The following is a 15,150-nucleotide window of genomic DNA, read 5'->3' as shown; positions in this document are numbered from 1 at the left end:
TGTGATTAGTACCAGTATTGTGTTAATGCAAGGGCCCTATATATAGAGGTCAGCACATGTTGACGGAACCTTGCAGGCCATGTACTCTTGAGTGGTGGTCTGCTTGCATGGTTTGAGCCTACACACTCAAGCCACTGTGCAGATATAATACCCGACATGGTTTTTCGATTGGAGGGGGTCCTGATCCCAGTCCCCTCTCAATGTAGCCCTTGAGCTTTTGCATAACACCATGTTAAAATGGAAATGTAGAATATTAGGGGACCTGCAGGGACAGAGCTCTTCGTGAAAAAGCTGTTTCTGAAATTCCTGTATAAAGAGACATGGTAAGGAGTTTCATGGGACACGGGGTGGTGCTGTGGGTTAAACCACAGAGCCTAGGGCTTGCCGATCAGAAGGTCGGCGGTTCGAATCCCCACGACGGGGTGAGCTCCCGTTGCTCTTTCCCAGCTCCTGCCAACCTAGCAGTTCGAAAGCATACCAGTGCAAGTAGATAAATAGGTACCACTCTGGTGGGAAGGTAAACGGTGTTTCCATGCGCTGCTCTGGTTTGCCAGAAGCGGCTTAGTCATGCTGGCCACATGACCCGGAAGCTGTACGCCAGCTCCCTCTGCCAGTAAAGCGAGATGAGCACCGCAACCCCAGAGACAGACACAACTGGACCTAATGGTCAGGGATCCCTTTACCTTTACCTTTAAGGAGTTTCACAGTGAGGAGACTTGACTTCCTATACTTGAATTCAGGTGCGAAGGAACAGATGACCAAAGAAAGCGAGGAGTGGAAACAAAAGAGCGGTGCCCTGGAAGAGCAGAAGACTGAGTTGGAAGTGCGGATGAGCGCACTTAAATCGCAGTATGAAGGCCGCATTTGCCGCCTAGAGAGAGAGCTCCGAGAGCAGCAAGAGAGGCACCATGAGCAGCGAGATGAGCCAGCAGAATCTACCAATAAGGTAGGGATGCGGGTGGTGCTGTGGTCTAAACCACTGAGCAGCTTGGGCTTGCCGATCAGAAGGTTGGCGGTTCATATCCCCGCAATGGAGCGAGCTCCTTTTGCTCTGTCCCAGCTCCTGCCAACCCCTAGCAGTTCAAAAGCATACCAGTGCAAGTAGATAAATAGGTACCGCTGTGGCGGGAAGGTAAACGGCATTTCTGTGCGCTCTGGTTTCTGTCATGGTGTTACGTTGCGCCAGAAGCGGTTTAGTCCTGCTGGCCACATGACCCGGAAAGCTGTCTGTGGACTAACACCGGCTCCCTCTGCCTGAAAGCGAGATGAGCGCCGCAACCCTATAGTCGCCTTTGACTGGACTTAACTGTCCAGGGGTCCTTTACCTTTTCTTTCTTTTTCTTTTCTTTTTTACGGATAAGGTAGACAATTTGTGCAGCTCTAGTTTTGTAGTTTGAGACCAGATTCCCACCCACTTAAGATGCTACTAGATTGGTTGTGGTGGTTGAGCGGTATGGATCTTTGAAGGTGACATAGAATCATAGAATTGTTGAGTTGGAAGGGACCCTATGGGAAATCTGGTCCAACCTCTTGTAGTCCATGACAGATGAATATCCAGCTTCCGCTTAAAAACCTCCAGTGAACAAGAGTCCACCGCCTTCTAAGAATTCAATGTCTCAATAAATCTGTAATAAAAACACAAACGTCAATATTCTGATAATTCAGTAGAATGCAAGACTTGGGTGTTATTTCATACAATCATTTGCGCTGATATTTTGAATCCTGTGGCTTACTGAAGCATTTTTTCCAATAGGCTCCAGAACAGCAGAGACAGATCACCCTTAAGTCAACTCCTGCTGCAGGTGACAGAGGAATGTGAGTTCTTGTGTTCGTTCATTCTTTCATACCTCTGTCGATCCTTCCCACTCTTGTTTTATAAGCTGCTACTAGCACAGGGCGGTACTAAATTAATTGGCTGGAATCAGTATGACGGTCAAACTGCATTACAGGTTTCAGACTTTCTGAGCTGGTGATGTATTGCAGCTCCCTGGTTACTGGCAGCACAGCTCCCCCCTGCCGGCCTGTGCTGTGTGGTGCTGGCGGCTGCCTGGAAGCCACAGTATATCTTATCGCCGGCTCAAATTGCCTTGATCAGGTGGGGGCGTTGTTAACTGTTCCACTGAGGGGTGGGCAGCTGTTTAACAAAGCCCTCTCCTGGGGGCTTGATCAGCTGAGGGACTGGTAGACGGGAATAGGCTGGATGGGGAGCCTAGACATTTTATACATTATAGCCCCCTCTGTTCTACACATTAGGGATGCGGGTGGCACTGCGGTCTAAACCACCGAGCCTCTTAGGCTTGCCGATCGGAAGCTCGGCGGTTCGAATCCCCACGGTGGTGGTGAGCTCCTGTTGCTCTGTCCCAGCTCCTGCCAACCTAGCAGTTCAAAAGCATACCAGCACGAGTAGATAAATAGGTATCGCTGTGTTAGGAAGGTGAGCGGCATTTCCATGGGCTCTGGCACTTGTCACAATGTCCTATTGTGCCAGAAGTGGTTTAGCCATGCTGGCCACATGACCCGGAAAGCTGTCAGCAGACAAACGCCAGCTCCCTCGACCTGAAAGCAAGATGAGCGCCGCAACCCCATAGTCACCTTTGACTGGATTTAGCCATCCAGGGGTCTTTTACCTTTTTACCTTTGCCTTTCTACATATTACTCCAGTGAAGACTGGTAACATTGTACCAATTTGCATATATTTAGAATAGTATCTAACACATACAACTTTGTCTTTTATCTAGTGCTAGTACTTCAGATCCACCGACAGCCAACATCAAACCAACTCCTGTTGTATCTACTCCAAGCAAAGTGACAGCAGCTGCAATAGCCGGGAACAAATCGACCCCAAGGGCCAGCATCCGCCCAATGCTGACTCCGACAACTGTCACAAATCCTACATCTACCCCAACAGCCACAGTTATGCCGACAACACAGGTGGAAACTCAGGAAGGTACATTACTGATCAAAAGGCTTAATAATGTACATGCTGAATAGTATTTTTTTTAATGTGTAATTTCTAGGATTCTATATGCCACTGCATCAGAAGCATTAGAACACAGAGGCATCTTTTGCCTCCTGTGCTGTTTGTGAGGCCATTCAATTCATAAAGCGAGGAAACTTCTGATGGTTAAGGTTGGGATTTGATAGAATGAATACAACATAAAGTGCCCTAGGTAGTGGTTTTTCTGGGGGGACACATACCCCTAAACATTTTGTGAATCTTTGTACTTTTGTCCATTTACTGTATCTGTTTTTCCCAATTTGAACTATAAAATGGTGATTTTCTTGAGTCAAAATGAGAGTACCCCAAAACATTTTTTTAAGAAAAAAAAACACTGGCCCTAGGGTGGAATGTTCATGGTTGCAATCCCGGTTCTTGGGATGTTCCTATATCAAGGATTTTGTGGAACCTCAGTGCTCTTCTTAAAAATTAAACCCTGAAAATCTATATTGCTTTTTGTAGAAATGGAAAACTCCCACTGTAGTTGCAAAAACCAATTTGAATTTTGAAAATGCCGAAGGGAAAGAAACAGGAAGTGAGGAACAGTACACAGAAATGCCTAGATCTGTTTGTCTTCTCAAAGGTAGTTAATAGAAAAGAATAATACTCTAGTAGGCAGGTGCTGGTTTTGTCATGTTCATTAAAGTAGTATGCATGTTAACTTCCATACAGCTGAAATACACAATTCTGGTTTGTAGAAAGGACTGTCCCTTAGTCTATAGGTTGTGAGGCATTTTCCAGTGGTGCCCCGCTAGACGAATGCCTCGGTAGACGAAAAACTCGCTAGACGAAGGCATTCGTCTAGCGGGAGGCTACCCCGCAAGACGAAAAAGTCTATGGGGCTGCCTCGCAAGACATTGCCGCTTCGCTAGACGAAAAAACCGCTAGACGAAAACATTCGTAGAACGAATTATTTTCGTCTAGCGGGACACCACTGTACTTGATTCTCTTGTCTGCGCCGCTCACCTTAAATAAAAGGAAGTGAGATGGAATTTATTTCAGAGCTGGGTACCAGCCTGAACCCCGGGCCACAGCTATAGCTTTCTCATTTTTGAAAAAGTTGAATATTAAGTGGCTGGAACTAACGGTTACAACAATTTTATTTCAGCTATGCAGTCGGAAGGACCAGTCGAACATGTTCCAGTCTATGGAAGCACAAGTGGATCTGTGCGCTCCACAAGCCCCAACGTCCAGACTTCTCTCTCCCAGCCCATCTTGACAGTTCAGCAGCAGACTCAAGCGACAGCTTTTGTTCAGCCCACTCAGCAGAGCCATCCCCAGATAGAACCAGCCACTCAAGATCCATCCCCCCCAATTTTGGAGGTGGTGCAGAGCTCACAGATAGAAAGACCGTCGACTTCAACGGCAGTCTTTGGCACAGGTTGGTTAAATTTCCTAGATTAGAAGCATTAAGGCTTTAAATTTAATTTAAGCATTAATTTACCTGGCCAGTTTTGCTTCTGTAGACATAGGGAAAGCGCTAAATAAACTTTGTTGTTTTTTTTTAATTTAAATATATAATTTTGAATTAGAATTAAAAGAAATAATTTTAAAGTGCCAGCATCAGTCTTCAAGCGGCTCCTCAAAAAAGAAAGCCATAATCGTTTGTTTTTTCTTTGTGCCTTGGGCAAAGTGTGTTTTGAATTTAATGAAATGTTCTCCTTAAGTTTCAGCTACGCCAAGTTCTTCTTTACCCAAACGCTCCCGGGAGGAAGAAGATGATAGCACAGTTGAAAACTCAGACCAAATTCCTGAGGAGATGGTTGATATGCCTCTTGCAAAGAAAATGAGAAGTGTTCAGAGAGTTGGGCCAGAGGTTTGTAAGATGAAGAACAGCACTAATCATTTAGTCGTGTTTGTTTATAGGTATCACAACTGGGCTAGGAGAAGAGGGGAAACTGTCCCAGAAAGCTGGCTTTTAAAAAACTCTGAAGCATTTCGAATGGGTGGCTCTTCTTAAAAATTAAACCCTGAAAATCTGTATTGCTTTTTGTAGAAATGGAAAACTCCCACTGTAGTTGCAAAAACCAATTTGAATTTTGAAAATGCCGAAGGGAAAGAAACAGGAAGTGAGGAACAGTACACTGGGCTAGGAGAAGAGGGGAAACTGTCCCAGAAAGCTGGCTTTTAAAAAACTCTGAAGCATTTCGAATGGGTGGTGACAAACCTGTCACATCACCCAGTGTCAAATACAGTTGGCAGGTTCTGTTGGCTAGGTTGGGTTGTTCTGCTCGTATTTGACCGCAGGCTTCTCATTTTTAGTGTGCAAATCTCCATGATACCTGCATGGTGCGTGCGAACCTTCACTGGGTCAAACTAGAAGTGATGGGAATTGTGTGCACATTTTTTTGTTACGTAAATATCAGGTGTTGAGGAAAGGCTGAGCAGCGTTGGGAATGGGGACGGGGAATTTCTCCCTTCCATTGCCTTGACAAAAATTCCCTCTTCAAAGCTGCTACAGTGGTACCTCAGGTCAAGAACTTAATTTGTTCTGGAGGTCCGTTCTTAACCTGAAACTGTTCTTAACCTGAAGCACCACTTTAGCTAATGGGGCCTCCTGCTGCACCGCCAGAGCACGATTTCTGTTCTTATCCTGAAGCAAAGTTCTTAACCTGAAGCGTTATTTCTGGGTTAGCGGAGTTTGTAACCTGAAGCGTCTGTAACCCAAGGTACCACTGTATTTCCATTTCCAGTAGAAATTTTATTGCCACCAATGAAGGCTTCCTTAGAAATGCAGATAGCAGCTGTAGAGACATGATACTTGGTTAGGAACTTGGTCACGAAAGAGTCCTGAGACTGCTCAGCATTGCCCCGATCTTCTGTGTACATGCCAAAGAACATGCAATTTGAATTACATTCATGGAATTAACATCACATCTACTTTGGTCCAGGGATACCAACTGTAAACTTTGTATTTGGTGTCTTTTCAAATGTAATACTTTGCACTGAAATCGTGACACGCTTTCGGCTCAAATGATGAGTAATCAAGTAGTTGCAGGTCAAACAATCTACATTCCTGTTTTGAGCAAGCCCTTAGTGTAAATAAGAAATAAATCACATTTGTGCAATAATGAACTATAGAAGATGTGAAAAATCTTCTTGATGATTGGTTTTGTTGTTGTTGTTCTGTTCATAATTACATAGGATGTAAAGCATTGATTTTAGAGTGAATTTTGAGTTGGTTCTCACAGATGGTTGGAATAGTTGCTTAATAGTTGCTGCTATGTTTTTGCCTTGTACAGTGAAGAAACCCAAGTAGAACATTATATGCAAGGCACGCATTGCAGGTGATCTCGACATTTTCCCCACCATCTGTCACTTAAATTAGTGTAACAAAGTGATGTCATGTTTCAGGAGGAAGTGACTGCAGAAGAAAGCACAGATGGAGAAATAGAAGCTCAAGCCTACAATCAGGATTCTCAGGATTCCATTGGAGAAGTAAGCAAGTCTTTCTCCAACCAGAGGAACATTTTGCATCTCGTGCTTATGCCATGGCAGGATTCAGAAAAGTTTGTGTGCATGAGCTGGGCTGGGGTTTCCAAGATGGCACTGCTCCAGAGTCCTCTGACCTTCATTGGTGGTTTGATCTGCTGGCAGAAGGAATAGTAAAAAAAAAAGAGTGTGCTGGGCACATTTCTTCAGACCAGAAGCTAAGCAAGGTGGGGGCGGGCCGCGCCGGGTGTCATCCCTGAGGTGGGTGCCAAACCCCTGAGGGATTCGGCCCATGCACAGATCACAGCGGCACCCCCCTGGGTGGGTCGCCCCGCCCCTGCTGCTCTGGTTGCCGGCTAGCTAGCTACACCTCTGCTTCAGACCATTCCAGTGTCTTTATATTTAGCTATAAAGCTGATTTCTGACCAGTGGAGAGCACTTCTACTTTTGCAGTGAAAGATGCACTGTAATAGGAAGTTTTCTGTAGAATTCAATGGTGAATACTATACTGGCGGAGGGAGGTTCTGATGGGAAGATTTAAAAGGCCACATTACCCTTTTACATTATTGGCTGTCACACATTTCCACTAGTATAAAAATACCCAGGTGACTCCTGGTAAAATTCTACTTTGCCTTAAGAGGCATGTTGTCTGTCGGATGTTCCGAAAGATAACATCAGCTGCACTTCCGCTGCAATAGACACCCTTGAAGTGCTTCACGTTCCGAAACATAAATGTTTGTGAAGTTTTACATGACAGCGTGTGATGCTCAGTTTTAATTTAACTTAGTCACAAACACAGCCTAGCTGTACTGATTGTCTGAAAAGGAGCATGTTTTGTTACTGTGAATTAGGTTATTCACAGATCTTCATCCAGTTGTGCATGCTCTGTTTTCAAATGCCTAAAAGTGAGGAAAACTTGTTATATTACATGCTATTAGCAGGGTCTTCCTTACAGAGTTCAGGGGGGGTGGATATTTAAATAAGCATACTCTTGAGCAAGAAGCCTGAACAGTGACTTTTTTCTGACCAAGATTCTCCAGATACACAGTGTATGCCCTAAGTATTCTTGCTCCTTCTGCAAGAAACAGCACAAGAAAGAAAGTTTCCTGGCAACTAATAGTCCCAGCTAAAGAAAACTTCGATTGCACTGACAATAGGATACTGAGTATTGACATGCTCCTTTAAGTCTTTCTGGTTGGCAGACTAGAAATTCTGGCTCAAAATCAGATCACATAGACTTTTTTTACATAATATCAGCATATGGCAAATGGCTATAAATCCTGGAGGTACTCCTCCTGTTGGCATTGCTTTGGGTTTCATTAGATTTGTCTTGACTTAGGGTGTAACACAAGGGGACTATACTCCCATGGAAGACAGTGAGGAGACGTCTCAGTCCCTACCAATAGATCTTCAGTCAGATCAGCAGAATACAGCATCGTCCCAGGATGGCCAGGGCAAGAGAGATGATGTCATTGTTATCGACAGTGACGATGAAGAGGATGAGGATGAAGAAAATGATGGCGAAGCAGAAGTATGTGTGTGTGCGTGTGTTGTAAAATAAAAATGTTATTTCTACACAGCATAAGTTGCTACTCACTCGTTGCACAAAAATTACTAGGGCTCTACAGTCTGAGGTTTTTCAAGAGTGTTTGATATTGGTTGTGGGTTGTTGTTGTTGTTTTGCATTCACTGTAAAACTGTATTGCACATCTTAAAATGCCTTAGACCAGTGTTTCTCAACCTTGGGTCCCCAGATGTTGTTGGACTACAACTCCCATCATCCATAGCTAGCAGGGATGATGGGAGTTGTAGTCCCAACAAAATCTGGGGACCCAAGGTTGAGAGACACTGCCTTAGACCAGTGTTTTTCAACCACTGTTCCGCGGCACACTAGTGTGCCGCGAGATGTTGCCTGGTGTGCCGTGGGAAAAATTGAAAAATTACTTTATATATAGTCAATATAGGCACAGAGTTAAATTTTTTAACATTTTCTAATGGTGGTGTGCCTCGTGATTTTTTTCATGAAACAAGTGTGCCTTTGCCCAAAAAAGGTTGAAAAACACTGCCTTAGACTACCAGATGAGTCCTTTACTTTTCTAGGCCAGTAAGGCAGTTCACCTTAAACTCTTTACTTCCTCGGTGCACACCAAAAAAAAGGAAGGCTGTGTATTTTTAAATATTCACCGTTCCCCTAAGCGTTAAATATTTACTACCTGAATCGAATATAGTTTGCAGATAATTTAGAATGATATTTTGGTTCTCCCACCCACACCCACCCCTTTTTTTAAATACAGTTCTTGATTATTATCAGGTACATAGGAGTCTGGAAGAGGGATCTAGAGTTGTGTAGGTTGAGTACACCATGGCTGCAGCCTAGCTGATGCCCCGATTAAAATGTATGAATTTGACTCAGATGCAGAAGGCAGCAACACTTTTGTACTCCTTGCTCTAAGAGCATTTCCCCCTCGCACACCGCAACCGAGGGCCAAAACTTCTAAATCCCTGCTAATAATCCGCAGCTCCATGCAAGAGCCCAGTCCTGTTTCATTACTCACACCGCGTCCCGCTTTTCTTCATACAAGAAGGCAAATGATTCTGAACAAAATTTTAAAATGGGTCTGTTTCATTCCCTCAAATGTTAATTGTTGCATTAGGAGTATGAAGACGAGGAAGAGGATGACGAGGATGACGAAGATGAAGACACAGGAATGGGAGATGAAGGGGATGATAGCAACGAAGGCACTGGGAGCGTCGATGGCAATGATGGATATGAAGCGGACGATGCCGAGGTAAAAACAGCAGGCAAAATTGTATGTTTGGCGTTGACCAGGTAATTGTCATGCTTAAACTGACTAGTTTGATTCCGAGGAGAAAATGTTTCTCAAAGTGAATGGAAGACCAGAGGTAGTCGAGGGAATAGCAGTTGTAGCTTACCGGCTGGTTTAAAGCACAGCAGATAGTTTGTGAGGTTGAAAGGAGGGATTGTGAAATCTTAAAAGAGAAAAAGTAATTTAAGAAGCTGTCAATACCTCGGATCTTCTGATGTGTCTCTTTCAGGGGACTGATGGAATGGACCCCAGTACAGAAACGGAAGAGAGCATCGCTGGAGGGGAAAGCAGCCAGAGAGCAGCTGACTCTCAAAATTGTGGTATGGCTCATTTTCACTGAATTCCGTGTTTCTGGGGTTGCGGGGGCAGAGGAAGGAAAGGAAGCAACGTGTCCTGTTGCAGTTCCGCTTCGACCAAAAGTTTGTCCTTTTCCCGGCTTCCGTTTTGCTGATAATGAAATGAAGCAAAGTTCATTGCAGCAAACAGGGGGTGGACTTTGGCCTTTCAGGTTTCAGCAGTGCCCTGTGCCAGGCCAAAATTTGGCACCTTTCATTCTGTTCAATTCACTACGTCATAATTGCGACACCCTGCCCTGCAGCGCCACACTTCCCGGCTCTGCGCCCTGTGCAGCAGAATCGGTCACCGTGCCCTGTCTTTTTTCTTTCTTTATACTTTTCAGGTTTATACATTTCATAAATTTTACAATCCTTTTAACATTTCAAAGTTTGACTTCCTTCCCCCTCTTTTTGCAGTTCCTTAAATTTATTTTTTAATACCTTCTGCATATCCAAATTCATTTAATTTGCTCATTTAATTATCTACTTTAAATATATACTCCTGTGAAACTGCAGGTTATTATAATAATCCTGCCAACGTTTTTATCCGTTTGCAATTTATCTGTAAATATTCAGTAAACCATTTCCATTCTTTTATAAGAAGTTTGTTGTCTTGATTTCTTATTCTTCCGGTAAGTTTTGCCATTTCTGCATATTCCATCAGTTTTTGTATCCATTCTTCCTTTGCTGGGACTTCTGCTTCTTTCCATTTTGGGGCAAGTAGCATTCTTGCTACTGTAATAGCATACATAAATAAACTTCTATACAATTTAGGTTGTTCTGTCTTTATAATTCCCAAAAGAAAAGCTTCTGGTTTTTTACAAAGATTTATTTTGAACATCCTTTTCAATTGATTATATATCATTTCCCAGTAAGCTTTATCCTTACCACAAGACCACCACATATGATAAAAAGAACCTTCTTTCTCTTTACATTTCCAGCACTCGTTTGATTTTGATTTATACATTTTTGCCAGTATTAGATACCAACATTATATCATTTTCATATAATTTTCTCTTAAACCGTAACAGGCTGTAAATTTTATATCCATATTCCACGGCGCCCTATATCCACCTCTGCAGCAAATGGATGAGTGAAAGGGCTAGAAATGATTCACTACAGAGTCTGGGGTTACGAATGCCTTTTTCTAAACATACATTTCTTTATTACAAGGTGACGGGAGCGCAGGCACAGCAGAGTCTACATTTTCTCAGGAAAGCCCGAGGGAACAGCAGCCAACATCTGCTTCGGAGAGACAGACACCACGCCAACCTCGGCCTCATCCCTTGCCCCCACGACTGACTATTCACGCTATTCCTGCTCCACCGCAGGAGCTGGGGCCACCAGTACAGGTACGGAGAACACTTGGACGCTGAATTTTACTTTGTGCATTTGGCAAATTGTTCTTAGGTGGATCCTCTTCGGCTGAAATATGAGCATCTGTGGCGTTTATAAATTGCCATACCTGGATATGTTTTATCTTGCCCTTAAATCTGGTAGTTGCTTTGTGCAGAAAGAGCAGTACAAGTGTTCAGGAATACAACAACAACAATTTATTTATTTATTATTCATTCATTCATTCCCTGCCCATCTGGCTAAGTCTCCCCAGCCACTCTGGGCGGCTCCCAACAGAATATTGAAAACACGATAAAACATCAAACATTAAAAACTTCCCTAAGCAGGGCTGCCTTCAGATGTCTTCTAAAAGTCAGATAGTTGTTTATTTCCTTGACACCTGATGGGAGGGCATTTCACGGGGCAGGCACCACTACCGAGAAGGCCCTCTGCCTAGTGGTGGGTGGGTGTTTTGAAATTGTAACCCATTTAAACAAAAACAAAAACCTAGCAAGAAAGCGAAGAAACCTCATAGCATTTTCTTCACAGTGGCAAGAGCAATGGTCTTTATTCTTTTCTTTTAAAAAAAAAAATTAGTCCAAGACCATTGGTTATATAAGTGAATGGTCGTAACTTTTAGGATTGTTGCTGTTTATAAACAGGTAGGTAGCCGTGGTATCTGAAGAAGTGTGCATGCACACGAAAGCTCATACAAACTTAGTTGGTCTCTAAGGTGCTACTGGAAGGATTTTTTTATTTTGTTTTGGCTGTTTATAAAATAAGCTATATTTTGTTTTAGAAGGAGGAAAAGTATTGCAGTCCTAGATTCTCTTTGCAAATGCATCTGTATCTCCTAAGAGGAAGGTGCCATTTTACAGCTGGGATGGCTCAGCCAGTAGAAAATGAGACTCTTAATCTGAGGGTTGTAGGTTTGGGCAAAAGATTCCAGCATTGCAGGGTTGTTGGACTAGGTGACTCTTGTTGTCTCTTCCAACTCTACAATTCTACTCTATAAGAATGAAAACAAACCAGGGCATGTTTGCATGCCGTGTTTTTCCTTTTCATGGTCTACGATGGTAAGCTGTTCTGCCACTCCTGTTTGTCTTTATGTGGTGCCATCGGTATACTCAGTTTAAGGGGGGTGGTCATCATACGGGAATTTCAAGGAGCCAGCTATTAAGAGCTTGAGATGTATTTGGCCAGTGGCCCTGAGGGTTCCCTACCTAAATGTGTACTGAAGCGTTTGGCATTTTCTTGAACGTACAGAGAATCCAAATGCCGCGGAGGCAGTCTGTAGGACGTGGACTTCAGCTAACCCCTGGCATAGGTGGCATGGTAAGTAGTACAGTTTCTCAACATTTTCTGCTATGGGTACAATTGAAACTTCAGTTAATCAAGATGGTGTGGTGGACTGTTTCTATTATACGCAGGGAGCATTTTAGAGAGAGCTGAGTAGCCACATGGTTGCCTCCTACCTTCAACAGAGCACACCATTCAGATTAATAAACCAATTATTATTGATGCAGCTAAAAAAAGCAGGATGTTTCTACAATAATGTGTTTGCCTCTTCAGCACAAAGTCTTGCAGCTTTTCTTTGGAATACTGTCCTTGAAAGTATTTGTCAGCTGAATTTCGACGTTTCGGTTATTCCTCAGAATATGGATTGGGCATATATACAGAAATCGGACCTCATTTTATTACACCAAGCAAGATATTAAGAGGGGATTTTAAAATGTGTAGCCTTGGTACTTGGACGTTTTGGAACCCGAACGTCCCGGCAGGGTTTCCAATTGGCTGCAGGAGCGTCCGGCAGCCAATCGGAAGCCGCGCTTCGGTGTCCCGAATGTTTTGGAAGTCAAAGGGACTTCCGGAATGGATTCCGTTCAACTTCCAAGGGACGACCGTAGTTGTTGAGTTTGCTTGTCATTTTAATGTCTTCTTCAGCAGCAACACTTTTTTGATGATGAGGACAGGACTGTTCCAAGCACCCCAACGTTGGTGGTACCGCATCGTACAGATGGATTTGCAGAAGCGATTCAGTAAGTGGCGCCTTGAGTTACATAGTAATTACATAGTAATGATGTAACGATGTGCTGTGTAAGTCAAAATACCAAAAGAATTCGTGCCGGGGGGCTGGCCGGCAATTTTCTCTAAACATTCTTGGCCAGCTTTAATCTGTTTCCACAGCACAAAACATAATTTCACTGAAGTTTTGAAATAAATGCTGCATGACCTCCTGTCATTGGATAATAGTATTCTTCAAGTATTTAGAAATTCTCGGCATCTCTCCTCTTTTGAAGAAGATGCATAAATTGTTTACTCAGTCAGCAAACGTTGGCCCTTACCCTTGGGAAGACTCGTATGGAAACACATCGCAGAAATAGGTTTTCTGCTCCAGCAAACCACTGCTTTGTGGTTCCTTTGTTTGTTCCTTTTCTTCTTCCCATTTATCCCACTAAGGGGCAGTAAACTTATGATTGATAAACTGACTGCAACTTTTATTCTAGCTCCCCTCAGGTGGCTGGAGTTCCTAGATTCAGGTTTGGACCTATTGAAGATATGCCACAAACCTCCGGCCAGTCAGATCTCGGTCAGCTTGCTTCGCAAGGAGGTACAAATATTCATTCCTGTCTTTCTGTTTTATATTCAGTGGAGTTCTGGTTTGGTTGTTTGGTCCTTGAAATTTTTTTGTCTTTAAATTCCATTTTACAAGCAGAAAGCGAGTGCAAATTTTCTCTACTTCTTGCTTTTTCGGTATGAAAGGGACACGATGCGCTTTGAATCTCAATCATACAACTTGGGTTTGCCATGCAGCACAGGGCCTGCATGTGAGGGAGGAAAACCACCTTAAAACTCTACTCAAGGTGCACAGAACTAGCCGGGAGGTTCTTTAGTTCCTGGCCAGTACCATATAAAAAAGAAAGTGGTTCAGATGATTCATTTGGTGGCTGGATATTATTCTGCTGAAGCTCCCTCAGTTTGTTGTTGCTCTTCAGTTGTGTCCGACTCTTCGTGACCCCATGCACCAGAGCATGCCAGGCACTCCTGTCTTCCACTGCCTCCCGCAGTTTGGTCAGACTCATGCTTGTAGCTTCGAGAACACTGTCCAACCATCTCATCCTCTGTCATCCCCTTCTCCTTGTGCCCTCCATCTTTCCCAACATCAGGGTCTTTTCCAGGGAGGTGGCCAAAGTATTGGAGCCTCAGCTTCAGGATCTGTCCTTCCAGTGAGCACTCAGAGCTGATTTCCTTAACAATGGATAGGTTTGATCTTTTTGCAGTCCATGGGACTCTCAAGAGTCTCCTCCAGCACCATAATTCAAAAGCATCAATTCTTCGGCGATCAGCCTTCTTTATGATCCAGCTATCACTTCCATACATCACTACTGGGAACCTCAGTTTAACTTCTCTCAAATTGCTTGCAGGTTTAGGGATGTATGAAACACCTCTTTTCCTTGCCCACGAAGAGGAATCAGGAGGTCGCAGTGTCCCAACAACTCCACTTCAGGTTGCAGCACCTGGTGAGTTTGGGGGATTTCCCTGATATCTTGATTCTACAGTTTTGAGTATATAATGGTTGATAACATGGGTACTCTCTTGTTCCGATAGTCTTCCTGAAAATGCAGCTTTATTGGGAACTGATCAGGTTGGTTGGTTGCAGGGGCGTAGCGGGCGGGGGGGGGCACCGCACTTGCCTGGCTTAGCCAGCTGCTGGCGCCTGCTTTCCTTTTTTTTCTCCCCGCTGCTGGGGCGGAGCTGCCGGGGCGGCCAGCGAGGAGGAAGGGTGTCATGCTTTTCACAAGGGTGACACCCCATCCTCGCTGGCCCGCCCCTCGCACCTGTGAGCGGCTCTGCCCGGCAGCGGGGAGAAAAACCCTTAAAAAAAAAAAAAGCCAAGGCAACCAGGCTGCTTGCCTTCACTTTGCTTTTTTAAAAGGACTTTTCTCTCCGCTGCCGGGACGGCCAGCGAGGAGGAGGAGTGTCACAAGGGAGACACCCCCCCATCCTCGCTGGCCCCCCTCGCCCCTGTGGCCGGCTCCACCTGGCAGCGGGGAGAGAAGCCCTTTTTAAAAAAGAAAAGCCAAGGCAAGCAGGCTGCTTGCCTTTGCTTTGCTTTTTTAAAAAGGGCTTTTTTCCCCCGCTGCCGGGGCTGGAGCCGCAGTGACGTTGCGTCGTGACGTCACAACGCGATGTCATGGTGCCCCGCCCCCAGGGGTGCCTC

The 15,150-nt window shown here is 44.3% G+C and overlaps 1 protein-coding gene across 2 annotated transcripts in view; it reads left to right on the top strand.

The window, feature by feature from the left end:
• Positions 1–15,150, top strand: part of TPR (translocated promoter region, nuclear basket protein) — a 57,383-nt gene that overhangs the window by 35,561 nt on the left and 6,672 nt on the right. The window contains exons 33-46 of one of the 2 annotated variants that reach the window (XM_033151381.1): positions 741–946; positions 1,754–1,815; positions 2,739–2,947; positions 4,107–4,379; positions 4,666–4,814; positions 6,353–6,436; positions 7,770–7,961; positions 9,085–9,219; positions 9,488–9,578; positions 10,767–10,945; positions 12,195–12,263; positions 12,873–12,967; positions 13,436–13,539; positions 14,354–14,449. In XM_033151381.1, coding sequence (XP_033007272.1) covers positions 741–946; positions 1,754–1,815; positions 2,739–2,947; positions 4,107–4,379; positions 4,666–4,814; positions 6,353–6,436; positions 7,770–7,961; positions 9,085–9,219; positions 9,488–9,578; positions 10,767–10,945; positions 12,195–12,263; positions 12,873–12,967; positions 13,436–13,539; positions 14,354–14,449 — 1,944 coding nt within the window. Of the gene's footprint in view, positions 1–740; positions 947–1,753; positions 1,816–2,738; positions 2,948–4,106; positions 4,380–4,665; positions 4,815–6,352; positions 6,437–7,769; positions 7,962–9,084; positions 9,220–9,487; positions 9,579–10,766; positions 10,946–12,194; positions 12,264–12,872; positions 12,968–13,435; positions 13,540–14,353; positions 14,488–15,150 lie in introns of those variants that run through there. The other variant, XM_033151380.1, reaches the window with a different exon arrangement.

The sequence above is a fragment of the Lacerta agilis genome, chromosome 6, assembly GCF_009819535.1.
Source record: "Lacerta agilis isolate rLacAgi1 chromosome 6, rLacAgi1.pri, whole genome shotgun sequence".
NCBI classification, from domain to species: domain Eukaryota; kingdom Metazoa; phylum Chordata; class Lepidosauria; order Squamata; family Lacertidae; genus Lacerta; species Lacerta agilis.
Note: the sequence above shows the minus strand (reverse complement) of the source record. Positions and strands in the feature narration are given on the sequence as shown.